We start from the raw sequence: 27950 nt of genomic DNA, 5'->3' as shown, positions 1-27950 counted from the left end.
AACTCGGGCTTACAGCCATCTGTGATAACACTTTCTACTAACGTGCTTTGAGCCATCTATAACACATACTACTCATGTCTGCAGATGTTTATAACATCTATTAATACTTTATTAACCTATTATAAATAATATATAATGTACCCTTTATTGTAAAGTGTAACCGCAAATCAATCCAAGGAAGGACATGCTTAGTAAGGGTGAGCTGTCTCAGTGTGCCCTGAACTGTTAGAGTCCCACCTGCTAGAATAGCTGGGATTTTTTTGGTGGGTTGGTTGAATTTTTTTTCAGCCGTGTAGTTTCTCTCCCATGCAGGTGGATAAACACATCCGACGGCTGGATGCAGACTTGGCACGATTTGAAGCAGATCTGAAGGATAAGTTGGAAGGCAGTGACTTTGAAAGCCCTGGAGGTCGAGGCCTGAAAAGTGCGTGAGTTATTTTTAATGTGACCACACCATCTCGCTCAGTGCTGGCAAACCTTGCTGTAAAATATGCATATCCAGTGTAGAGCAGACGGGCTGTGATGGAGCATACATTACTTTCTTTTGAAGCTTTGGTGTGTGTTTTTTTATTTTATTTAATGCTTTTAAAAAGTTTAGGTCATTTTGACAAGGTGCCACCATTTGGTGGGCAGAGGAAGAAAGAATCTAGTTTAGAGCCCTCTTAACCTTTCTTGCTGGAAGCTGGTCCCTTGCCTCGCTGAGTCAGCACATCCTGAAATAGTCCTTTCTGTAAGTCATTGGTTATAAGCACTGCTACAAATGAAGTTGAGCTGTGGTGGCAAAAGTGGTATCCACAGTCTGTAGCTCTTAAAACTTTGAAACTAAAGAGTCTACTCTGAGTTGAACAAACTTTGCATCAGCTGTGCCTTGCCTTGAGAAGTAAAAGACATTGTGGTGGGAGAGGAAGATTTTCTCATTAAGGAAAAATATTAATTAAAATAATGTTAGGATTTTATTTCTGACTTAAGAGTCCAATGTAACCTGATGACAGTAGGAAATTTTAAGCGTTAAAGGAAAATTCCTGTTTCTTTAATATAGATTAGAAATTTTAAATGGCAAAAAGCCAAATTAAGTACAGTAAACAATGAATGCTGTACAACTTTTCTCTCCTTTAAATTACTGAGGACGTGGTTTTGAGGTCTGTTTAGTGGGTGCTGGTGATGGCATGTGTATGTTGCACCCTGATTAACAACGCATAGTCCTCGGATGGGAAGATGTTGAGTGTATTTTTAAAGCACTCTTTTACTACATGATTCGTTGAATATACAGTACCAGGCCAAGTTCCAGGTGACTCCTGTGCAACTCTATTGACTTGTGTTATGGGGCTGAACAAGCTGCAATCCAGAACAGAAGTTGGCACTGTGTGTGATATAGTATGTGTAAATCATACATATTTTTAATATCCAAAGAGCCTTGTACATAAAGGGTCTGCAAAACAGAAGTTTAAAATAATAGGTGCACACAAAAAAAGCATCCAACGCTTTTTCTGGGGTGCCCTTAATTTGAAATAATTCTGGCTTTCAGAGGGACGAAGTCAAAAGGACAAGAGAGGTTCCCGGGGTCGAGGCAGGCGAACATCAGAAGAAGATACTCCAAAGAAGAAAAAACTAAAAGGAGGGTAAGAGATAAACAGTTACAGCTTTCATGGCTTTATGGAAAAGCTTTGTAAATTTATAAAATACTAAGTCAAACCTTCATGGCCCTTTTGATGATACTTCCAACTGAACAGTTTGTATTCCCAGAGCATTCTTCTAACTCAGACTCCATTTTAAATATGTCCTCTCTTCACGCTTTCTCCTGGCACCAGTGTCAAGATATCTTTGAATTATTAAGTTCTCATACACTGAGCAAGGAGTTAATATGGCTGGAACAGTATCTGTATCTGAGGTGGCAGGAATGCAGTCTCCATTGCTTTCTGCAAACGTAAAGAAATGTAGCTTAGTATTTTTGCGTGTGGCCATTTGTATTAGTTTACACTGAGTTGGCTTGCAGAAAATGGTGACTGACTCATTCTGAGGTATATTGTGATGTTGCATCACTCTCCCAGAAATCCTGGGGCATTCTTGGAATCATTTCCTGGTATTCTACATCATAGGGTAGGTATCCTAAATAATCTTGAGTCACCTAATCCAGGACAGTGTCAATCTGAATGTTTTGAAAGTGATGACAAAAATAATTCCAGTTTCTTATAAAGCATCCTTAAATAGCATTACATGATACCATAAAAACATTATTTTAAAAATTATAGGGCTTGTATTGTTCCTGTTAATGTGTATAATGGTCTTTTCAGCAACTGTTTATATGCAAAATGCTGCCAAATGCATGAATAAATGAACTGGAAAAATAGAGAAATATTGCATTCTTTCAGTTGTAGCAATCTTGGCTGTTACTTGAAACCAGAGTTCAAAATTTTCTGATAGAAATACGATTTTTAAGCTACTACTGAAAAGGATAGACACATTCCTGTTTCTAGTTGGTCATCAACTCAATTTTTCTATGCTTATCATTGCTATCTAAGTAGTACTCCCTTTTTTCTATGTATTGTATGCTGCAAATTATTCTTCCAGTTCTTTACATTAAACCTCATATAATTTTGCTTTGACCAATGCTTCAAATTATCCAAATCCATTTGTATTTTTAATTAATATATTTCCTAAACCTTCATAATTGATTTTAAGCTTAAGACGTATTTAAAGCTAAATTTTCAAGTGAAACTAGTTATCTATGAAATATTCAGTTTTAAATGAGCAAAAGTAATTTGTTCTCACTGAATATTCAATAGTATTGTTTCTTCCACAGTTCTGAGTTTGCTGATGCCATCCTGTCTGTTCACCCCTCGGATGTCCTAGACATGCCAGTGGATCCCAATGAGCCCACATATTGCTTGTGCCACCAGGTGTCCTATGGAGAAATGATTGGCTGTGACAATCCCGATGTAAGTGCCCAAGATGAGTTATACCTCGCAAGGGACATAAAATGCAATAAGAAGAGGTTCTTTAAATACATTAGGAGCAAGGGAAAGACAAAGGAAAGTGTAGGTCCTCTGCTTAGCAGGGAAGGGGACTAATAACTGATGACATCTAGAAAGCTGAGGTGCTTAATGCCTATTTTGCTTTATTCTTCTCTAAAAAGGTTAATGATGACAAGATACTCAACACAATTAATATTAGGAGTACTTGTGGCACCTTAGAGACTAACAAATTTATATGAGCATAAGCTTTCGTGGGCTACAGCCCACTTCATCAGATGCATAGAATGGAACATATAGTAAGAAGATATATATACATACAGAAAACATGAAAAGGTGGAAGTTGCCATACCAACTCTAAGAGACTAATTAATTAAGATGAGCTATTATCAGCAGGAGAAAAAAAAACTTTTGTAGTGATAATCAAGATGGCCCATTTCACACAGTTGACAAGAAGGTGTGAGGATACTTAACATGGGGAAATAGAGTCGATTTATGTAATGACCCAGCCACTCCTAGTCTCTATTCAAGCCCAAGTGAACAGTATCTAATTTGCAAATTAATTCCAGTTCAGCAGTTTCTCATTGGAGTCTGTTTCTGAAGCTTTTCTGTTGCAAAATTGCCACCTTTAAGTATGTTATTGAGTGACCAGAGAGGTTGAAGTGTTCTCCTACTGGTTTTTGAATGTTATGATTCCTGATGTCAGATTTGTATCCTTTTATTCTTTTGTATAGAGACTGTCAGGTTTGGACAATGTACATGGCAGAGGGGCATTGCTGGCACATGGTGGCATATATCACATTGGTAGATGTGCAGGTGAACGAGCCCCTGCTGGCATGGCTGATGTGATTAGGTCCTATGATGGTGTCACTTGAATATCTATAGTGGATGGGGGAAAGAAGTAGATGTGATATATCTTAATTTTATTAAGGCTTTTGTACAGTTCCACACAGCATTCTCATAAGCAAACTAAGGATATGTGGTCTAGATGAAATTACTATAAGGTGGGTGCACAACTGGTTGAAAGACCATATTCAAAGAGTAGTTATCAATGGTTTGCTGTCAAATGGGAGGGTGTATCTAATGGGGTCCAGCAGATGTCCATCCTGGTTAGTTCTCTTCAATATTTTCATTAATGACCTGGGTAGTGGAGTGGAGAGTATGCTTATAATATTTGCAGATGACACCAAATTCGGAGGGGTTGTGGGTTCGTAAGCATTTTGGAAGACAGGTTTAAAATTCAAAATGACTTTGACAAATTGGAGAATTGGTTTGAATTCAACAAGATGAAATTCAATAAAGACAAGTTCAAAATACTTCACTTAGGAAGGAAAAATCAAACACACAACTACAAAATGGGGAATAACTAGCTAGGTGGTAGTACTGCTGAAAAAAATGAGGGGGGTTAGAGTGGATCACAAATTGAATATGAGTCAACAGCGTGATGCAGTTATGAAAAAGGCTAATATTCTGGGCTCTATTAACAGTATGTAAGACATGGGAGGTAATTGTCACACTCTACTTGGCACTGGTGAGATCACAGATGGAGTACTGTGTCCCCCACACCTTAGGAAAGATGAGGACAAACTAGAGAGAGTCCAGAGGAGAGCAACAAAAATGATAAGAGGTTTAGAAACCCTGGATTATGAGGAAAGATTAAAAAAAACTGGGCATGTTTAGTTTTGAGTAAAGAAGACTGAGGGGGGATCTGATAACAGTCTTCAAATATGTGAAGGACTGTCAGAAAGAGGACGGAGTTCAATTGTTCTCCATCTCCACTGAAGGTAGGAAAAAAGTAATAGGTTTAATCTGCAGCAAGGGATATTTAGGTTAGATATTAGGAAAAACCTTCTAACTGTAGAGGTTGTTAAACTCTGGAATAGGTTTCCAAAGGAGGTCATGCAGTCCCCATCATTGGAAGCTTTTAAAAACAAGTTAGACAAACACCTGTCAAGGGTGGTTTAGGTTTACTCGGTCCTGCCACGGTGCGGGGGACTGGACTTTAATTTCTCAAGGGCTCTTTCAGCCCTACATTTCTGTAATTCTATGAAGATGGCTTATATTTTTTGAAGGTACACTCTGTATATCTGTTCTTACAGTGCCCTGCACAACTTCACAGCACAAATACATTTGATGAAATAACCTGCATTAGTAGGCCATCCTTTCCTAGTTTTATATGTGCAAAATGCTAAGTGTCTCTCTTCTTTCTTTTTTTCCTGAACTGCAGTGTCCAATTGAGTGGTTTCACTTCGCTTGTGTGGACCTCACCACAAAACCAAAAGGAAAATGGTAAGTAGAATCATAGAATATCATGGTTGGAAGGGACCTCAGGAGGTCATCTAATCCAACCCCCTGCTCAAAGCAGGACCAATCCCCAACTAAATCATCCCAACCAGGACTTTGTCAAGCCTGACCTTAAAAATCTCTAAGGAAGGAGATTCCACCACCTCCCTAGGTAAGCCATTCCAGTGCTTCACCACCCTCCTAGTGAAAAAGTTTTTCCTAATATCCAACCTAAACCTCCCCCACTGCAACTTGAGACCATTACTCCTCGTTCTGTCATCTCGTAACACTGAGAACAGTCTAGATCCATCCTCTTTGGAACCCCCTTTCAGGTAGTTGAAAGAAGCTATCAAATCCCCCCTCATTCTTCTCTTCCGCAGACTAAACAATCCCAGTTCCCTCAGCCTCTCCTCATAAGTCATGTGTTCCAGTCCCCTAATCATTTCTGTTGCCCTCTGCTGGACTCTCTCCAATTTTTCCACATCTTTCTTGTAGTGTGCGGCTCAAAACTGGACACAGTACTCCAGATGAGGCCTCACCAATGCCAAATAGAGGGGAATGATCACATCCCTCGATCTGCTGGCAACGCTCCCACTTATACAGCCCAAAATGCCATTGGCCTTCTTGGCAATGAGGGCACACTGTTGACTCATATCCAGCTTCTCATCCACTGTAACCCCTAGGTCCTTTTCTGCAGAACTACTGCCTAGCCACTCACTCCCTGGTCTGTACCAGTGCATGGGATTCTTCCGTCCTCAGTGCAGGACTCTGCACTTGTCCTTGTTGAACCTCATCAGATTTCTTTTGGCCCAATCTTCTAATTTGTCTAGGTCCCTCTGTATTCTATCCCTACCCTCCAGCGTATCTACCACTCCTCCCAGTTTAGTGTCATCTGTAAACTTGCTGAGGGTGCAATCCACGCCATCCTCCACATCATTTATGAAGATATTGAACAAAACCGGCCCCAGGACCGACCCTTGGGGCACTCCACTTGATACCGGCTGCCAACTAGACATGGAGCCATTTATCACTACCCGTTGAGCCCAGCGATCTAGCCAGCTTTCTATCCACCTGAGAGTCCATTTATCCAGCCCATACTTCTTTAACTTGCTGGCAAGAATACTGTGGGAGACCGTATCAAAATCTTTGGTAAAGTCAAAGAATAACACGACCACTGCTTTCCCCTCATCCACAGAGCCAGTTCTCTCGTCACAGAAAGCAATTAGGTTAGTCAGGCATGACTTGCCCTTGGTGAATCCGTGCTGACTGTTCCTGATCACTTTCCTCTCCTCTAAATGCTTCAGAATTGATTCCTTGAGGACCTGCTCCATGATTTTTCTGGGGACTGAGGTGAGGCTGACTGGCCTGTAGTTCCCAGGATCCTCCTCCTTCCCTTTTTTAAAGATGGGCACTACATTAGCCTTTTTCCAGTCATCCGGGACCTCCCCCAGTCCCCATGAGTTTTCAAAGATAATGGCCAATGGCTCTGCAATCACATCCGCCAACTCCTTTAGCACCCTCGGATGCAGTGCATCCGGTCCCATGGACTTGTGCTCATCCAGCTTTTCTAAATAGTCCTGAATCACTTCTTTCTCCACAGAGGGCTGGTCACCTCCTCCCCATGCTGTGCTGCCCAGTGTAGTAGTCAGGGAGCTGACCTTGTTCATGAAGACAGAGGCAAAAAAAGCATTGAGTACGTTAGCTTTTTCCACATCGTCTGTCACTAGGTTGCCTCCCTCATTCAGTAAGGGGCCCACACTTTCCTTGACTTTCTTCTGGTTGCTAACATACCTGAAGAAACCCTTCTTGTTACTCTTAACATCCCTTGCTAGCTGCAACTCCAAGTGTGATTTGGCCTTCCTGATTTCACTCCTGCATGCCCGAGCAATATTTTTATACTCTTCCCTGGTCATTTGTCCAATCTTTCACTTCCTTTTTGTGAAAGCTTCCTTTTTGTGTTTAAGATCAGCAAGGATTTCATTGTTAAGCCAAGATGGTCGCCTGCCATATTTACTATTCTTTCTATACATCGGGATAGTTTGTTCCTGCAACCTCAATAAGGATTCTTTAAAATACAGCCAGCTCTCCTGGACTCCTTTCCCCCTCATGTTATTCTCCCAGGGGATCCTGCCCATCAGTTCCCTGAGGGAGTCAAAGTCTGCTTTTCTGAAGTCCAGGGTCCATATTCTGCTGCTCTCCTTTCTTCTTTGTGTCAGGATCCTGAACTTGACCATCTCGTGGTCACTGCCTCCCAGGTTCCCATCCACTTTTGCTTCCCCTACTAATTCTTCCCGGTTTGTGAGCAGCAGGTCAAGAAGAGCTCTGCCCCTACTTGGTTCTCCAGCACTTGCACCAGGAAATTGTCCCTATACTTTCCAAAAACTTCCTGGATTGTCTGTGCACTACTGTATTGCTCTCCCAGCAGATATGGGGGTGATTGAAGTCCCCCATGAGAATCAGAGCCTGTGATCTAGTAACTTCTGTTAGTTGCCAGAAGAAAGCCTCGTCCACCTCATCCCCCTGGTCTGGTGGTCTATAGGAGACTCTCACCACATCACCCTTGTTGCTCACTCTTCTGAACTTAATCCAAAGATTCTCAGGTTTTTCTGCAGTTTCATACTGGAGCTCTGAGCGGTCATACTGTTCTCTTACATACAGTGCGACTCCCCCTACCTTTTCTGCCCTGCCTGTCCTTCCTGAACATATCCATCCATGACCGTACTCCAGCCATGGGAGTTATCCCACCAAGTCTCTGTTATTCCAATCACATCATAATTCCTTGACTCTGCCAGGACTTCCAGTTCTCCCTGCTTGTTTCCCAGGGTTCTTGCATTTGTGTATAAGCATTTAAGATAACTCGCTGATTGTCCTGCTTTCTCAGTATGAGGCAGGAGCCCTCCCCTCTTGCACTCTCCTGCTCGTGCTTCCTCCTGGTATCCCACTTCCCCACTTAGCTCAGGGCTTTGGTCTCCTGGTTTTGGAGGCACAGGTTCTGTTTGTTGATTCTCTTCTTGACTGCCTCTCTCCAATCATGAAGAAAATTAAATTCTGACATCTTAATCAGTCTTGGTGCATGAATTTTGCTCTCACTAATATAGAAATCATAGAATCATACAACTTGAAGGGACCTCAAGAGGTCATCTAGTCCAGTACCCTGCACTGGATGAGATGCAGGCTTGTAACATACGTTGTTAAGGAATTGTATTTGTGTGGATGTACACGATACATTAGGACACGTGTATTCTCATCTCTAAAGGCTGCTTCCATTGAAGTCCATGGCAAAACTCCCATAGATTTTAATAGGCTTAGGCCATGTCTATACTACCAGCTAAATCGGCACCGCTGCAATCGATGCAGCAGTGTCAATTCAGCAGGTCTGGTGAAGACGCACTAAGTCGATGGGAGAGCACTCTCCCGTCAATATCTGTACTTAACCTCCCCCAGAGGTGGAAGCTATGTCGCCGGGAGAGCATCTGCCGTGGACATAGCGCAGTGTAAACGCCACTGTAAGTCGACCTAAGCAGAATACGGACCCTTGACTTCAGAAAAGCAGACTTTGATTCCCTCAGGGAACTGATGGGCAAGATCCCCTGGGAGAATAACATGAGCGGGAAAGGAGTCCAGGAGAGCTGGCTGTATTTTAAAGAATCCTTATTGAGGTTACAGGGACAAACCAGCCCGATGTGTAGAAAGAATAGTAAATATGGCAGGCGACCAGCTTGGCTTAACAGTGAAATCCTTGCTGATCTTAAACACAAAAAAGAAGCTTACAAGAAGTGGAAGAGTTGGACAAATGACCAGGGAAGAGTATAAAAATATTGCTCGGGCATGCAGGAGTGAAATCAGGAATGCCGAATCACACCTGGAGTTGCAGCTAGCAAGAGATGTTAAGAGTAACAAGAAGGGTTTCTTCAGGTATGTTAGTAACAAGAAGAAAGTCAAGGAAAGTGTGGGCCCCTTACTGAATGAGGGAGGCAACCTAGTGACAGAGGATGTGGAAAAAGCTAATGTACTCAATGCTTTTTTTGCCTCTGTCTTCACGAACAAGGTCAGCTCCCAGAATACTGCACTGGGCAGCACAGCATGGGGAGGAGGTGACCAGCCCTCTGTGGAGAAAGAAGTGGTTCGAAACTATTTAGAAAAGCTGGACGAGCACAAGTCCATGGGGCCAGATGCGCTGCATCCGAGAGTGCTAAAGGAATTGCAGATGTGATTGCAGAGCCATTGGCCATTATCTTTGAAAACTCATGGTGATCGTGGGAAGTCCCAGATGACTGGAAAAAGGCTAATGTAGTGCCCATCTTTAAAAAAGGGAAGAAGGAGGATCCCGGGAACTACAGGCCAGTCAGCCTCAGCTCAGTCCCTGGAAAAATCATGGAGCAGGTCCTCAAGGAATCAATTCTGAAGCACTTAGAGGAGAGGAAAGTGATCAGGATTAGTCAGTATGGATTCACCAAGGGAAAGTCATGCCTGACTAATCTAATTGCCTTCTATGACGAGATAACTGGCTCTGTGGATGAGGGGAAGGCGGTGGATGTGCTGTTCCTTGACTTTAGCAAAGCTTTTGACACGGTCTCCCACAGTATTCTTGCCAGCAAGTTAAAGAAGTATGGGCTGGATGAATGGACTATAAGGTGGATAGAAAGTTGGCTAGATTGTCCGGCTCAATGGGTAGCGATCAATGGCTCCATGTCTAGTTGGCAGCCAGTATCAAGTGGAGTGCCCCAAGGGTCGGTCCGGGGGCCGGTTTTGTTCAATATCTTCATAAATGATCTGGAGGATGGTGTGGATTGCACCCTCAGCAAGTTTGCAGATGACACTAAACTGGGAGGAGTGGTAGATACGCTGGAGGGTAGGGACAGGATACAGAGGGACCTAGACAAATTGGAGGATTAGGCCAAAAGAAATCTGATGAGGTTCAACAAGGACAAGTGCAGAGTCCTCCACCTAGGATGGAAGAATCCAATGCACCACTACAGACTAGGGACCAAATGGCTCGGCAGCAGTTCTGCAGAAAAGGACCTAGGGGTTACAGTGGACGAGAAGCTGGATATGAGTCAACAGTGTGCCCTTGTTGCCAAGAAGGCATTTTGGGACGTATATGTAGGGGCACTGCCAGCAGATCGAGGGACATGATCGTTCCCCTGTATTCGACATCGGTGAGGCCACATCTGGAGTACTGTGTCCAGTTTGGGGCCCCACACTACACGAAGGATGTGGAGAAATTGGAGAGAGTCCAGCGGAGAGCAACAAAAATGATTAGGGAACTGGAACACATGACTTATGAGGAGAGGCTGAGGGAACTGGGATTGTTTAGTCTGCGGAAGAGAAGAATGAGGGGGGATTTGATAGCTGCTTTCAACTACCTGAAAGGGGGTTCCAAAGAGGATGGATCTAGACTGTTCTCAGTGGTAGCAGATGACAGAACAAGGAGTAATGGTCTCAAGTTGCAGTGGGGGAGGTTTAGGTTGGATATTAGGAAAAACTTTTTCACTAGGAGGGTGGTGAAACACTGGAACGCGTTACCTAGGGAGGTGGTGGAATCTCCTTCCTGAGAAGTTTTTAAGGTCAGGCTTGACAAAGCCCTGGCTGGGATGATTTAGTTGGGGATTGGTCCTGCTTTGAGCAGAGGGTTGGACTAGATGACCTCCTGAGATCCCTTCCAACCCAAATTTTCTATGATTCTATGATTCTGTTACATGGACTTCGGTCACATAACTTACGTAATTGAACTAGTGTAACTTAGGTCGACTTACAGTGTTAGTCTAGGCCAGCCCTCAGAATAAAGCCCTAACAGGATATTTCAGGTTGCAAGCATTTACAATATATCAGCCTAATCAAAACAGTTTACAAAGAAAACATGTATTTGCACAGCTGTATGTAGATCACATTCCTGCATGGCATATGTACTATATAATTGAGTAGCAACTGCAGTGCTATCGTTGAAATTGAGCGAGTATGTTTGTACTTTCCACCCTGTCTTTGGGAGCTTGTAACTTTTATGAGATTTTTTCCCTTTGAGCTATTTTTTGTGTGTGTGGTCTCATCTCAAAGAGAAGGGGTAATTTATCTGGTTCATCTGTTTTTTAAGAACATACAAGTTATGGCAAGGAGGTGTCTTCACACTTAAAAAAATTCAGTTTTTTTCTGTTCAGATAACTAAAACCAACTTTGTTTTAAAACAAGGCTGAGGATCCCCCTTCTGCCACTTTCACCCTCCAAACACCCTAACTCTTTTGCTAGTTGTTCAAATTTCCTGGACCCATCCCAATTAAATGTCTTTCCCCCAGATTTGTGCTTTGTAATATTACAGCGTCAACAAAAGAAATTGACGTCCATATAGCTGATTTTATTTTCCTCTTCCTCCAAAATACTGAAGAGTTCCCAGGCAAAATATTTATCTGTTAAAGCTTAATACTATGCTTTTCTGTCCTAGGTTCTGTCCCCGTTGTGTTCAGGAAAGGAAGAAAAAGAAGTAAGGAAGGGGAATGTACACGGAATCCAGAAGAAGAGTTTAATATATTCTTTCTTACATGTTGCAATATTATCTTTTAGTTTTTGACCTATCTTCCTTCTTGTTTTGATTTGATATTTAATTGTCCAACAGCCAGTTGTAATTCTTATTTAAAAAGAAGATGACGACTTGGTGAGGGAGGGTAGGATTTTTGAGAAAGTTGCCACAGGGATTTTATTTAAGTTATTTTCACACAGCACTGACAGCTGTTACTATGAAATACGTAGAGCAGGCAACAGCTGGAATTTTTGCTAATACATTGGAATCTATGAATCTGCCTAAGGCATTTCAGGGGAATGAGAAAGCTACATTTTCAGCATGGTGGATTGCCACTACCTAAATAATGTAGGCATGAAGTTATGCATAATGTATATGAAGGATCTCTATAAAACTGCAACCTGCATGAAGTACATTCATATATTTAGGAGTGAAGTCCATTTTTTGTGTTTGTACAGTCCTGTAGCACTGAAGGCAACACGCAGACCAGTGAACTATTTCCAGTATCTTATTTCCCCAAAGCAAAGTATTGTACGTAATTTTGGTGAAGCGTGCTCTGTGTATCTGAAGTTGCACATCTCTTCTTATTGAGAATTATTTCTGTTTAATTTTGCATTGCTGCCTTTGGACTTGATCTGGCTCCCACATCGAGACCCCTCTTTTGAATTCCTTTCTCCTCTCATAAACTTTTGTCCATTCTGGAGGAAAATCATTTTTAAGTAGCAAGAGATCTGCCCTGGGTTGTGTCATAGTGACAGTGGTAGCAAGAGAGAGTGCAGACCTTCCTGCCAACATCCCATTTCTCTAGAAATGTCTTAAGTTCTTTACAGTGAAGACAAAAACCTAGTGTGGTATTATGAAGATAGTAGGGTCAGATTTAATCATGAAATAAAATTAAGGCCTGTTTACATTACTTATATCTCTATGTTGCACTTTGGTAAATAATCAGGAAAACAAGTTTTAGGAGGAGAATAATATAGTAATAAGATATAGATTCTTGTGATGGTGCATCAAACCTAAGATGAAGTCATTGACTTTAATCCTATTGCAGTTTTTCTGATTTTAATCAGCATCCATCATGAACCACTGCTAATAAAACAGAAGTCCATACAGCAGGAATGTTTTAAAAGGGACATCTTGCATGCTTTTGATTTGAGTTGCCTTTCAGGTTGACAGATAAAATGTGAATCTTGCTGTCATTAAAGTCTCATACCGTACAGTGAAAGGAAGACAGAAATCCAAGAGGAGGAAAAGAAAATATTACACACAAGTCCCTTATTCTCTTCCCCTCCTCCTGACCCCTCACCCAATACTGAGCTATGCTTAGTGTAGGAACTAAGAAGAGAGGTAAAGATGGGTTTGTTGCTTTTGTACTTCCCATATTCTGGGATTCCACTACCTATGGCCACAAGTGGCTGTAATGGTGTAGCCCACTGTATAGACCATTGGAGTGTCAGAAAGGGGCTACAATATAACAGAATCAGGCCCACAGTGTTACAACAAAGCAGAACAATTAATTCAAAAGACAGACTTATATAGCACAATTCTAGCTGAAAAAAACAAAAAAGATAGTTTTTCTCTTACAGGAGGACCACTGAATGGTGTCCTTTGTGTACATTTTGTGATTTAAGAATATAAAACACAACTTCTGCTGTGTCTCCTTTCTTGCAGTCACACTATTTGCATTTGGCTTTGTAGGAGATAGCAGTTAAACAAAAATGTCATACCTCTTGGTACCAGTGTAGTTATCTGTGAATGTATTTTGATTGTCACGTCAGCTATGGAAAAAAGTGTCTCCGGAGTTCTGTATTTTAAAATGTGATGTACATATCCCTGTTATATCACATCACTCCATATGGTGTATATGAAGTTTTCATGTTTACAGGACTATGTTTTTTGCCTTTTTAAAACACACACACAGCAAAAATATGTGCATAGAACTTAACAGATTGTTGGAGGGAAGTGGGGAGAAAGCACAATTGCACAAAGCCGGCTCTGGGAACGTAGTCAGCCCTTTTTTATTTCTCATCGCAGAATTTAAGAAGTGGCTCTGCCTCTGTCTGGAGAGTAAACCTTTTCGCAAATCAGGATGTAGTTGAGTAGCCAGTGAATACACCCATACCTCATTATCCTGTTACACTGGATTACAAGTAGGAGTGTCACTGTCTTGAAGATGGTAATATTGATGAAGACTCAGGCTCCATTTCCCCATCCATCCAATGATACAATATTGTAGGCAACACTTATTTAAAAAAAATACTTTGTGAAATAACTACCATAGATTGTAATTGTTTGGTTAAACTGATTCTCAAAAGCCAACACATCTCTTTGGAGGTGTTGCTGCAAAACCAAGCAGTTACAGATCTATCAATGCAAAGTTGATTACCATAAATTTAGAGATAGTTGCCTAGGGCAGCAAATTATTTAGTGATTCTTGTCTGAGTGGCTGTAGCCTGAAACAATGGATGCTTTCTATTTTAACCAAGGAAGCTAAAGACCTAGAGCTAGCACTATGTTATCAGTCCTAAGAATGAAAAGTATCTATGGGGACCACAAACACTAGGTAAGATGACAGATGTACTTTGCAGCACCTCTCAAATGTTTCAGATCATCTGAGTTGGAACAGAGTTTGAGCAATAAAGCTGTCCCATATGGAACACACCCTAACAAACAGAGGTTCTAATAGTTATCACAGACTTAATAGTATCTGTTTGCCCATTCATTTCTGGATTTAGGGGTTTTTGTTCCTCTTTAGACAGGAAGATCTTGATCTTGGCCATTGATCGTGATAGCCTTGATCTTGGCCATTAAAGAATTTTAAAGTCCTGTATTTTGAATGTGCAGTGTTAAATATACATTACTTTTGTGGAGAGGGATCGACAGAACTATGAGAGATTTAAAAGGAATGTTCCACTAAAGATTATCAAGAAAAGCTTTTTCAGACACCTGTATATTTTGTGGTGTTCAGCTTTATCACAATTCATCCAAATTGGAGATGATGTAACTTTAACCTGAATGTTATGTTTTATTCTCAAAGGAATTAGATATGTTCCCTTCGTAAATGGAAGAGAATATTATAAATCTTTTTATTAAAAAATGTAAAAATGTATAGCAGTATTTTTGGATTATGTTATAGATAATGGATATATTGTTATAAATAAAGTATTTTTGGGAATAAAAGTTTGAAATCACATTGTTTCAGGGTTCCCGGCTAGAGCTTCAAATCCCTGCACAAAGGGAACGTACATAGATACTGCCATAAATAATGGGATGGATGTACATAAATCTCAAACTCACATCTCGGTCCCAAGACTAACTATTATTAGCTCTGTTAACTTTGAATTTAACAAAGGGTTTTATGGCAGGAGTGGGACCCATTTCAAATGCTTAAAATCTGGGTGGCAAGTTCTCTAAATCTTATCCATTCTCTGCATGGTGGCGATGGAGTGAAGGTTATACTGCTACTCACTGGCTCCAACTGTTGTAGCCAATGTGCTGCCAGTCCCAGTTAAGCAATGTCTCTGTGGCTGCCGCACTTGCCTTAGAGGCTAGTAGTACAGGGTTGCCACTGGTCCAGGTTTTCCCAAGATTGATCCTATTTTTGAGGTGGCTGTCCTAGGGAATCTTGTAAGGGTTGTCCATGTACACTGCCAGCTGTCCAGTATTATCGGCTCAGGATCATCCTGGATGTCCTGGGCTTTTTTTTTGTACCTTAGAGGTGACAACCCAAAGTGATGCTGCCAATGTTCAAACTTAAAATATACAAAAAGAAAAGGAGTACTTGTGGCACCTTGTGGCTGTAGCTCACGAAAGCTTGTGCTCAAATAAATTGGTTAGTCTCTAAGGTACCACAAGTACTCCTTTTCTTACAAGCGGTGCATAGACAATCCAGGAAGTTTTTGGAAAGCGTAGGGGACAATTTCCTGGTGCAAGTGCTAGGGGAGCCAACTAGGGGGGGGCGCTTTTCTTGACCTGCTGCTCACAAACCAGGTAGAATTAGTGGGGGAAGCAAAAGTGGATGGGAATCTGGGAGGCAGTGACCATGAGTTGGTTGAGTTCAGGATCCTGACGCAGGGAAGAAAGGTAAGCAGCAGGATACGGACCCTGGACTTCAGGAAAGCAGACTTTGACTCCCTCAGGGAACAGATGGCCAGGATCCCCTGGGGGACTAACATGAAGGGGAAGGGAGTCCAGGAGAGCTGGCTGTATTTCAAGGAATCCCTGTTGAGGTTACAGGGACAAACCATCCCGATGAGTCGAAAGAATAGTAAATATGGCAGGCGACCAGCTTGGCTTAATGGTGAAATCCTAGCGGATCTTAAACATAAAAAAGAAGCTTACAAGAAGTGGAAGGTTGGACATATGACCAGGGAAGAGTATAAAAATATTGCTCGGGCATGTAGGAAAGATATCAGGAGGGCCAAATCGCACCTGGAGCTGCAGCTAGCAAGAGATGTCAAGAGTAACAAGAAGGGTTTCTTCAGGTATGTTGGCAACAAGAAGAAAGCCAAGGAAAGTGTGGGCCCCTTACTGAATGAGGGAGGCAACCTAGTGACAGAGGATGTGGAAAAAGCTAATGTACTCAATGCTTTTTTTGCCTCTGTTTTCACTAACAAGGTCAGCTCCCAGACTGCTGTGCTGGGCATCACAAAATGGGGAAGAGATGGCCAGCCCTCTGTAGAGATAGAGGTGGTTAGGGACTATTTAGAAAAGCTGGACGTGCACAAGTCCATGGGGCCGGACGAATTGCATCCGAGAGTGCTGAAGGAATTGGCGGCTGTGATTGCAGAGCCCTTGGCCATTATCTTTGAAAACTCGTGGCGAACGGGGGAAGTCCCGGATGACTGGAAAAAGGCTAATGTAGTGCCCATCTTTAAAAAAGGGAAGAAGGAGGATCCTGGGAACTACAGGCCAGTCAGCCTCACCTCAGTCCCTGGAAAAATCATGGAGCAGGTCCTCAAAGAATCAATCCTGAAGCACTTAGAGGAGAGGAAAGTGATCAGGAACAGTCAGCATGGATTCACCAAGGGAAGGTCATGCCTGACTAATCTAATCGCCTTTTATGATGAGATTACTGGTTCTGTGGATGAAGGGAAAGCAGTGGATGTATTGTTTCTTGACTTTAGCAAAGCTTTTGACACGGTCTCCCACAGCATTCTTGTCAGCAAGTTAAGGAAGTATGGGCTGGATGAATGCACTATAAGGTGGGTAGAAAGCTGGCTAGATTGTCGGGCTCAACGGGTAGTGATCAATGGCTCCATGTCTAGTTGGCAGCCGGTGTCAAGTGGAGTGCCCCAGGGGTCGGTCCTGGGGCCCGTTTTGTTCAATATCTTCATAAATGATCTGGAGGATGGTGTGGATTGCACTCTCAGCAAATTTGCGGATGATACTAAACTGGGAGGAGTGGTAGATACGCTGGAGGGGAGGGATAGGATACAGAAGGACCTAGACAAATTGGAGGATTGGGCCAAAAGAAATCTGATGAGGTTCAATAAGGATAAGTGCAGGGTCCTGCACTTAGGATGGAAGAATCCAATGCACCGCTACAGACTAGGGACCGAATGGCTAGGCAGCAGTTCTGCGGAAAAGGACCTAGGGGTGACAGTAGACGAGAAGCTGGATATGAGTCAGCAGTGTGCCCTTGTTGCCAAGAAGGCCAATGGCATTTTGGGATGTATAAGTAGGGGCATAGCGAGCAGATCGAGGGACGTGATCGTTCCCCTCTATTCGACACTGGTGAGGCCTCATCTGGAGTACTGTGTCCAGTTTTGGGCCCCACACTACAAGAAGGATGTGGATAAATTGGAAAGAGTCCAGCGAAGGGCAACAAAAATGATTAGGGGTCTAGAGCACATGACTTATGAGGAGAGGCTGAGGGAGCTGGGATTGTTTAGTCTGCAGAAGAGAAGAATGAGGGGGGATTTGATAGCTGCTTTCAACTACCTGAAAGGGGGTTCCAAAGAGGATGGCTCTAGACTGTTCTCAATGGTAGCAGATGACAGAACGAGGAGTAATGGTCTCAAGTTGCAATGGGGGAGGTTTAGATTGGATATTAGGAAAAACTTTTTCACTAAGAGGGTGGTGAAACACTGGAATGCGTTACCTAGGGAGGTGGTAGAATCTCCTTCCTTACAGGTTTTTAAGGTCAGGCTTGACCAAGCCCTGGCTGGGATGATTTAACTGGGACTTGGTCCTGCTTTGAGCAGGGGGTTGGACTAGATGACCTTCTGGGGTCCCTTCCAACCCTGATATTCTATGATTCTATGATTCTTTTTGCGAATACAGACTAACACGGCTGTCACTCTGAAACTTAAAATATACATGCCTTGTGCAACAACATTTGGCTCTCCCCATGCTCATGTCTCTTGCCAGCGATTTTATGGCGCCTGTTCGAGGATAGGGACTGCAGCGTCTGTGAGTGAGGCCTTTTAATCAAGTAGTTACCTACTTCTTTCTGTCTCCTTTGTCAGGTCATGGTACTTTGTGGGGACATTAGTTATAAACTACCCCAATTCAGTTTTCAAAGTGCAAGGTAAGTATAATATGGTACCAAGTCAAAACAGTAGCATTTTATGCGTGTCAACAACTAAAAGTGCAAAGCAGAGGAGAATCAGGCCCATCTGACCCAATACTATCCACTATGCCTGTAATGACTGTGTTTGGAGGGGGGTACTGGCTGGATGATGTTTTTTGAGCAGGAGATGAGATGAAATTCTGAAGCCTGAAATCAGGCAAACTCTTGGTATGTTTTTTGGCTGGGCTTGATTTGGTGTAAACCAGTGTATTTGTGGAGAAACTCTGAGTGACTGGATCACAGAGGTAGGGAGCAGGGAAGTTGGGAAGGAGCCTAGCATTTATTTGGGGGTTGAAAGGGAAGCAGCAATGGGATATGGGAGAGGGAACAGACCTGTATAAATACAGTGTTTGTAATATTAAAGCCTAATAGAAGAAAAATCCACGTTCATAAAAGTAGTAGTATTTAAGTCCTCAGAGTGTCATAGAAACCAGAAAGAGACTCGATCCCTACTCCATGGAGCTTACACTATAAATAGCTAAATAGAACAAATGCATAATAAATCAAAATGTTGATGAATGTACTACAGTTCAAATCTTTGAAAGCACAGTGGTTCTCCCATAGCTGAAGAAAAGTTCTCTCATAGGGGGTCAAGAAGACTTCAGCACATTGATGACTTCATGTTGGGGGATACAATGATGCAAACACAATATAATTTTCATAACTATACATGCAAATCAGATTTCACTTGTACAGTATCAATGAGGATGTTAGTAAAGGGAAATACAAGGTTTTTAAATTGATCCTTTAAGTATCAATGGTGCAATCCCTTGCAGGGTTGTGTTTTGGGTTTTTTAGGCAGTGTTTTGGGTTTTTTTAGTTTATACTGACTTGTGCATCACACCAATTGTCCTAAATTATTATAGGCAGGGCTGTTGGCACCACCTATTACATAGGTTGCCTGACGCTTCTCATTCAAAGACAGACCCTGTTTTCAGTTATTTATGACTTTCGCAAACTTAATCCATTTGGCCTGGAGTTTTCCACACTGGGCGTCTGCCTCAGACTAAATGGGTTTTTTTTGTGTTTTTTTTTAAATTTTAGCCAAAGCAGCCATTTCCAAGAATGAGGCTATGGAATAATGTTTTGCCTGTGTTAAAAAATTCTGTTGACCTTTTGAGCAGGGATTTGAAATTAGGCAGGGACATGGCCTTTGTGCCAGGTAAGTGCCCCTCCAACCACCTGCCCCTAACCCTGAGCCCTCTCCCACGCACCCAAACTGCTGCTGCTGGTCCCCAGCACCAGCAGAAGTCACAGAAAGTCATAGAATCCATGAAAGACTAGCAGCCTTACTTATAATCACTTAAAATTTTACCTCTTATAGTTAATAAACTTGTTTTTGTTTATTCCAAAACCCAGTTTGTGCAATTCATGTGGGGGTGGGGGCAAAAAGCTGGCATATCTCCCTCCACATTCAGGGAGGGGGCAATTTTTATGAGCATACGTTGTACAGATCTCTCAATACAGCGCAAGACATTGCTGATACACACTGAGCTTCATACGCATCAGACACTGCAGCAGTGACTCAAGACAGTTTTCACGCTGTCACATGGAGACTGCGTCTTGCCAGAGCCCACGGCCCTCCTGCAGCCCCAAGCCCTCCTGGCTCACCACGAGCATTTTGACAGGAAATACCAAACAGTAATAACAACAGCAATAATACAAGTGTGTGTGCATGTGTGCAAATGTTTGTGTGTGTGTGTGTATTGTGTGTGAGAGAGAGCCAGGGCGTGAGAGAGACATGTTAATTACAGCCCTGCCCAATTCTTGGGGAAGGCACACACCCAGTTGGATTTTAGGGCATTGTTTATTAGGTGGCCATCTTGATCTGGATAAGAACAAAGTGATCTCCATGTTGTGACAGTTTCTTGTTCCCCTATACTGGGCAAAAAGCGGGAATCAGTTATTGCTAAGTAACCAGTTTCTAAATAAACATATGAAGGGAGGGGCCAGGGGCTCTTGAATGCTGGAATTTTTGGGGCTCAGGTGTCAAAAAGCTCTCTCTCTCTGTGGTGTGGTATACCTTCCACATTGGCTACTGCAGGCCAATAACCACTCACTGAACGAAGTTGTTATCTTGGGGTTTATTAGTTATTTTCTTTTGGGGAGCAGACGTGCACTCTCAGACTAGATCCGGTTAGTTAGATCTGACACTTACCCATGGACGACGCAAAGAGGGATAGGGTGGGTCTGAGATAGGGTTACTTACCTGTCTTCAACACCTGTGATCCACTGTTGGTGTCCATTGCTGATCTCACCAGTCCGGATTCTGCAGCCTTGCCACCAGCAGTACCCGAAGGAGGTAGAAAAACATCTTTGCTTTATTGAGTGTGTGTGGGCATGTGTATGTTTATATTCCAAATCTCCAGTGTCCTTAATCCATCCCCCTCCCCTTCCTTCTCCTTTAGTAAATAAAGTGTTGTTGTGAGTTAATATCAATCTGGTTTCTTTTATTCCAGCTCTGATAAATGGGCTTAAGGGGAGACCTAGCAGGAGGTATACTATAAGGCTCCCCAAAGTCTTCTGGTCATATAGACTGTAAAAAATCCTTACAGAGAGAGAGAGAGAGAGACTGTGTGTGTTTGTGTGTGACTGTGTGTTGGGGGACTGTGTGACAGAGTGTGTGTTGGGGAGTGTGAGACTGTGTGTGTGTGACAATCTGTACTGGGGGACTGTAACTCATGAGAGGCAGAGTGTATGTGGGTGTGAGAGCCAGTCTGTGTGTGTGTTAGGGAAGTGTGAGAGACAGTGAGTGCACTACCACTTTAAGTCCCCCCATTTCTCCCTCCTCCCCCTTTCCTCCCAACTCACATGGAAGTTTCGCTCCTCCTTGCCTGGCCCTGGCCTGGCCCCTGCCGGAGACCGAGTGGTGCTGCAGGCAGGGTCCAGGGAGAAACTCCACTCCGGGCAGTGGTGGGCCCAGGCTGTGCTGCTCTGGGCTCCCCAAGGCTGGATCGGCAGAGCCAGAGGCTGGAGTCCTCAGCCAGCTGGCAGAGAAGTGTGGGAGGGAGGGGGCAGGGTTAGGGTCGGGGAGAAACCCCCAGCGCGGGGGAGGGGCCAGAGAACAGAGGATTCCAGCTGCGGCCAGCGAGGGGAATGGTGCCCCAAATTTTCGGGTGCCCTACGCAGCCGCATATGCCTAGGGACGGTCCTGTGTGCATGTAAGTTCTGGGTGAATCATAGAAGATTAGGGTTGGAAGAGACCTCAGGAGGTCATCTAGTCCAACCCCCTGCTCAAAGCAGGACCAGCACAAACTAAATCATCCCAGCCAGGGCTTTGTCAAGCCGGGCCTTAAAAACCTCTAAAGGATGGAGATTCCACCACCTCCCTAGCTAACCCATTCCAGTGCTTCACCACCCTCCTAGTGACATAGTGTTTCCTAATATCCAACCTAGACCTACCCCACTGCAACTTGAGACCATTGTTCCTTGTTCTGTCATCTGCCACCACTGAGAACAGCCTAGCTCCATCCTCTTTGGAAACTCTCTTCTGGTAGTTGAAGCCTGCTATCAAATCCCTCCGCCCCCACCCCCTCCCGCCTTCTCTTCTGCAGACTAAATAAAACCAGTTCCCTCAGACTCTCCAGTCTATGAGTTGCTTCATAAGTCATGTGCCCCAGTCCCCTGATCTTTTTGAGTGGTAACAGCTAATTTAGACCCCATCATTTTATATGTATAGTTGGGATTATGCTTTCCAATGTGCATTACTTTGCATTTATCAACATTAAATTTCATCTGCCATTTTGTTGCCCAGTAACCCAGTTTTGAGAGATCCTTTTGTAGCTCTTCGCAGTCTGCCTGGATCTTAACTTTCTGTAGTAATTTTGCATCATCTGCAAATTTTGCCACCTCACTGTTTATGCCTTTTCCACATCATTTATGAACATGTTGAATAGGACTGGTCCCAGAACAGACCCCTGAGGGACACCACTATTTACCTCTCTCCATTCTGAAAACTGACCATTTATACCTACCCTTTGTTTCCTATCTTTTAACCAGTTACCAATCCATGAGAGAACCTTCCCTCTTATCCCGTGGCAGCTTACTTTGCATAAGAGCCTTTGGTGAGGGACCTTGTCAAAGGCTTTCTGAAAACTTAATACACTATATCCACTTGATCCCCTTGGTCCACATGCTTGTTGACCCCCTCAAAGAATTCTAGTAGATTGGTGAGGCATGATTTCCCTTTACTAAAATCATGTTGACCCTTCCTCAACAAATTATGTTCCTCTATATGTCTGACAATATTGTTCTTTATTATAGTTTCAAGTAGTTTGCCTGGTACTGAAGTCAGGCTTACAGGCAAGTAATTGCCAGGATCACCTCTGGAGCCCTTTTAAAAAATTGGCGTCACATTAGCTATCCTCCAGTCATCTGGTACAGAACCTGATTTAAATGATAGGTTACAGACTACAGTTAGTAGTTCTGCAATTTCACATTTGAGTTCATTCAGAACTCTTGGGTGAATACCATCTGGTCCTGGTGACTTATTGCTATTTAATTTATCAATTTGTTCCAAAACCTCCTCTAATGATACCTCAATCTGGGACAGTACCTCAGATCTGTCCCCTAAAAAGAATGGCTCAGGTTTGGGAGTCTCCCTCACATCCTCAGCCGTGAAGACTAATGGAAAGAATTCATTTAGTTTCTCCGCAATGGCCTTATCGTGCTTGAGTGCTCCTTTAGCATCTCGAATGTCCAGTGGCCCCACTGGTTGTTTAGCAGGCTTCCTGCTTTTGATGTATTTTAAAAAAAAAATTATTACTTTTTGAGTCTTTGGCTAACTGTTCCTCAAATTCTTTTTTGGCCTTCCTAATTGTATTTTTACACTTCATTTGCCAGTGTTTATGCTCCTTTCTATTTTCCTCACTAGGATTTAACTTCCACTTTTTAAAGGATGCCCTTTTGCCTCTCACTGCTTCTTTTACTTTGTTGTTTAGCCACGGTGGCTCTTTTTTGGTTTTCTATGTTTTTTAATTTGGGGTATGCATTTAAGTTCAGCCTCTATTATGGTGTCTTTAAAAAGTTTCCACGCAGCTTGCAGATCTTTCACTTTTGGCCCTGTACCCTTTCATTTCTGTTTAACTAACCTCCTCATTTTTGTGTAGTTCCCCTTTCTAAAATTAAATGCTACAGTGTTGGGCCTCTGTGGTGTTTTTCTGCCACAGGGATATTAAATTTAATTATATTATGGTCACTATTACCAAGCCTTATTATTATAGCCAAGCCTTATTATATTCACCTTTTGGATCAGATCCTGTGCTCCACTTAGGACTAGATCAAGAATTGCCTCTCCTCTGGTGGGTTCCAGGACCAGCTGCTCCTAGAAGCAGTCATTTAAGGTGTCAAGAAACTTTATCTCTGCATCCCGTCCTGAGGTGACATGTACCCAGTCAATGATAATTTTAGTTGCCCTCCACTAGACTCTCTCCAATTTGTCCACATCCTTTCTGTAGTGGGGGGCCCCAAACTGGACACAGTACACCAGATGGGGCCTCACCAGTGCCGAATACAGCGGAATAATCACTTCCCTCTATCTGTTGGCAAGGCTCCTACTAATGCAGCCCAATATGCCGTTAGCCTTCCTGGCAACAAGGGCACAAGCTGGATATGAGTCAGCAGTCTCGTCCACTGTAATCCCCAGGTCCTTTTCTGAAGAACTCCTGCTTAGCCACTCTGTCCCCAGCCTGTAGCAGTGCATGGGATTCTTCTGTCCTTAGTACAGGACTCTGCACTTGTACTTGTTGAACCTCATCAGATTTCTTTTGGCCCAATCCTCCAATTTGTCTAGGTCACTCTCAACCCAATCCCTACCCTCCAGCATATCTACCTCTTCCCACAGTTTACTGTCATCCGTGAACTTGCTAAGGGTGCAATCCATCCCATCATCCAGATCATTAATAAAGATGAACAAAATCGGCCCCAGGACCGACCCCTGGGGCACTCCGCTTGATACTGGCTGCAAGCTAGACATCGAGCCATTGATCACTACCTGTTGAGCCCAACAATCTAGCCATCTTTCTATCCACCTTATAGTCCATTCATCCAATCCGTACGTTTTTAACTTGCTGGCAAGAATACTGTGGGAGACCGTATCAAAAGCTTTGCTAAAGTCAAGATATATCACATCCACTGCTTTCCTTATATCCAAAGAGCCAGTTATCTCATCATAGAAGGCAATCAGGTTGGTCAGGCATGACTTGCCTTTGGTGAATCCATGTTGACTGTTCCTGAGCACCTTCCTCTCCTCCTCCTTTCTGGCTTTAAGATTAAACTCGGTAAGTTTATGGAGGAGATGGTATGATCGGATAACATGATTTTGGCATTAATTGATCTTTAAATATTCATGGGAAATAGGCCCAATGGCCTGTAATGGGATGTTAGATGGGGTGGGATCTGAGTTACTACAGAGAATTTTTCCTGGGTATCTGGCTGGTGGATCTTGCCCATATGCTCAGGGTTCAGCTGATCTCCATATTTGGGGTCAGGAATGAATTTTCCTCCAGGGCAGATTGGAAGAGGCCCTGGGGTTTTTTCACCTTCCTCTGTAGCATGGGGCACGGGGCACTTGCTGGAGGATTCTCTGCACCTTGAAGTCTTTAAACCATGATTTGAGGACTTCAATAGCTCAGACATAGGTGAGAGGTTTATCGCAAGAGTGGGTGGGTGAGATTCTACAGCCTGCATTGTGCAGGAGGTCAGACTAGATGATCATAATGGTCCCTGCTGACCTTAATATCTATGAATCTATGTGCTTCAAAACAGTTTCCTTGAGGATGTGCTCCATGATTTTTCCAGGGACTGAGGTGAGCCTGACAGGTCTGTAGTTCCCCGGGTTCTCCTTCTTCCCTTTTTAAAAGATGGGCACTATATCTGCCTTTTTTCAATCATCCAGGACCTCCCCCGATTGCCATGAGTTTTCAAAGATAATGGCCAAAGGCTCTGCAATCACATCAGCCAATGCCCTTAGCACCCTTGGATACATTAGATATGGACCCATGGACTTGTGCATGTCCAGCTTTTCTAAATAGTCCTTATCCTGTTCTTTCACCACTGAGGGCTGCTGACCTCCTTCCCATACTGTGTTGCTCAGGACAGCAGTGTGGGAGCTGACCTTGTGTGTGAAGACCAAGGCAAAAAAAGCACTGAGTACTTCAGCTTTTTCCACATCATCTGTCACTAGGTTGCCTTCCCCATTCAGTAAGAGTCCCAGACTTTCCCTGATCTCCTTCTTGTTGCTAACATACCTGTAGACACCCTTCTTGTTACCCTTCACATCCCTTGCTAGCTGCAACTCCAATTGTGCCTTGGCCTTCCTGATTACACCCCTGCATGCTTGAGCAATATTTTTATACTTCTCCCTAGTCACCTGTCCAAGTTTCCACTTCTTATAAGCTTCCTTTTTGTGTTTAAGCTCACTGAAGATTTCTCTGTTAAGCCAAGCTGGTCACTTGCTATATTTGCTATTCTTTCTGCACATTGAGATGGTTTGTTCCTGCGCCCTCAATAAGGCGTTTTTAAAATACAGCCAGCTCTCCTGGACTCCTTTCCCCCTCATATTAGCCTCCCAGGGGATCCTGCCCATCAGTTCCCTAAAGGAGTCAAAGTCTGCTTTTCTGAAGTCCAGGAGCCGTATTTTGCTACTCTCCTTTCTTCCTTTTGTGGGGATCCTGAACTCAACCATCTCATGGTCACTGCTTCTCAGGTTGCCACCCCTACTTCCCCTACCAATTCTTCCCTGTTTATAAACAGCAGGTCAAGAGGAGAATGGCCCCTGGCTGGTTCCTCCAGTAGTTGAAATAGGAAGTTGTCCCCAACACTCTCCAAACACTTCCTGGATTTTCTGTGCACTGCTGTATTGCTCTCCCAGCAGACGTCAGGGTGATTGAAGTCCCCCATTAGAACCAGGGCCTGTGTTCTGGAAACTTCAGCTAATTGTCCAAAGAAAGCCTCGTCTACCTCATCCTCCTAGCACGGTGGTCTATAGCAGTGGTCTCCAAACTTTTTTGATTGGGCACCCCTACCAGTAAAAAAAATTTTGAGCACGCACCCCCAATATATGTATATTTATTTATGTATAAATTATATACATGTACTACTGTACTAATACATTGTGTAAATTATAAAAATACACAAAAATAGACATTAAAAAACAATGAGATAAAGATGAAATAAACAATATTTTTAAAATATTTTTTTATTTATTAACAGTACAAAAAACCTTTTTGCTCTCACTAAAAAAAATTATTAATAATATTTTTAGTGAGAGCAATGTGATTGAATACGCTTTATTATTTTTGAAAATCTTGGTTTAACACTTTGTGATACAGCAGACGTTCAGGGTGGGGTGCTGGGTCTGGGAGGGAGTTAAGGTGCAGGAGGGCACTCAGGGTGGGGATGCGGGAGAAGGCTCAGGGCTGGGGCAGGCAGGACATGCAGAGCACTTACCTGGGGCAGCTCCTGTTTGGTGCAGGGGGTGTGTAGGTGGCTCTGTGCAGCGCAGCACCACCCACATGGCCACGATTCTGGGAGCCGCGATTCTGGGACCTGCCCCCCCACGGCAGACAGGGCCATACGGAACACAGGGGCTTTAGGGCCCTGGGCTAAGGGGGCCCCGGGGCCCTAGCCTGCAGCTCTAAAGCCCCTTTCGGAAGGCGACCCTGCAAGCATGGGCTGGAGGACTCAGGAGGAGCAGAGGCAGCCGCACAGCCCGCGGCCGGAGAGAAGCGGCGCTTTCCCCTTCAAGGCGCCGCTTCTCTCCGGCCGGCTTTGAAGGGGAAAGTGCCGCTTCTTTCTGGCCGCTGGCTGCGCGGCTGCCCCTGCTCCTCCACAGGCCAGAGGACTCAGGGCCGCCCCCCCACTTTTTTCCTTCTGGCAGCGCACCTCCTGCCACGCCACCCTTTTGCTCCAGCAACGCTCCTCCTGCTGCGCCCCCTAATCGATCGTCTTCCCCCACCAGGGTGTGCACACCCTACTTTGGAGACCACTGGTCTATAGCACACACCCACCATAACATCACTCTTGTTGTTCTCCCTTCTAAACTTAACTCAAAGACTCTCAACAGGCTTTTCTCCAGTTTCAGACCAGAGCTCTAAGCCATCATACTGCTTTTTTCTATACAGTGCAACTCCTCCACCTTGTCTCCCCCACCTGTCCTTCGTGAACCGTTTATACCCATGCATGACAGTGCTCCAGTCACGTGAGCTACCCCACCAAGTCTCTGTTATTCCAGTCACATCTCAGTTCTTTGACTGTGCCAGGACTTGACTCATGATGCTTCCCCTGTTGCACCCTCCTCCTCTCACACAGAGTTGACTTCAGTCTGTGCCTGCAGCTGGGTGTGGCCCTTCCTTTGCCTGCCAGAGCAGCCTTGAGGGCCACAGCAGCAGGACAGGGTGAGGAGGCCCAGGCTGGTGGAATGGGCGTAACCAATAGGGCTCCAGTCTATCAGGGGTCACCCCGCATTGCAGGGGCCTAACGCGTCATACCCACCCCATCCCCATCCCCATCCCGCCCCTTCACCTCCTCCCTCTGCCCGCCGCCTGGCAACCTCATCCTCTATCTGCACGACAGGACGCGCTGGACCAGGTGTGCGCATGTGCAGCGTTTTGCG

The 27950-nt window shown here is 43.8% G+C and overlaps 1 protein-coding gene and 1 long non-coding RNA gene across 4 annotated transcripts in view; one reads left to right on the top strand and one right to left on the bottom strand.

Moving 5' to 3' along the window:
• Positions 1-14943, top strand: part of ING5 (inhibitor of growth family member 5) — a 53732-nt gene extending 38789 nt beyond the window's left edge. For 2 of the 3 annotated variants that reach the window (XM_037908075.2, XM_037908076.2), the window contains exons 5-9: positions 313-424; positions 1526-1619; positions 2801-2936; positions 5197-5258; positions 11689-14943. In XM_037908075.2, the coding sequence (XP_037764003.1) occupies positions 313-424; positions 1526-1619; positions 2801-2936; positions 5197-5258; positions 11689-11731 (447 nt within the window). In that variant the 3' untranslated portion in view covers positions 11732-14943. The remainder of the gene's footprint in view (positions 1-312; positions 425-1525; positions 1620-2800; positions 2937-5196; positions 5259-11688) is intronic. The other variant, XM_043522459.1, reaches the window with a different exon arrangement.
• LOC122461678 lies at positions 418-27826 on the bottom strand. Its single transcript, XR_006283773.1, has 3 exons — positions 27574-27826; positions 20547-20606; positions 418-1916 (listed from the first exon to the last, which is right to left on the bottom strand). It is a non-coding gene; the product is annotated as an uncharacterized LOC122461678 (long non-coding RNA).
• Between the last annotated feature and the right edge of the window lie 124 nt (positions 27827-27950).

This window comes from Chelonia mydas, chromosome 9 (assembly GCF_015237465.2).
Source record: "Chelonia mydas isolate rCheMyd1 chromosome 9, rCheMyd1.pri.v2, whole genome shotgun sequence".
Classification (NCBI taxonomy): domain Eukaryota; kingdom Metazoa; phylum Chordata; order Testudines; family Cheloniidae; genus Chelonia; species Chelonia mydas.
The sequence above is the reverse complement of the archived record's forward strand: the minus strand, read 5'-3'. Positions and strand labels throughout refer to the sequence as shown.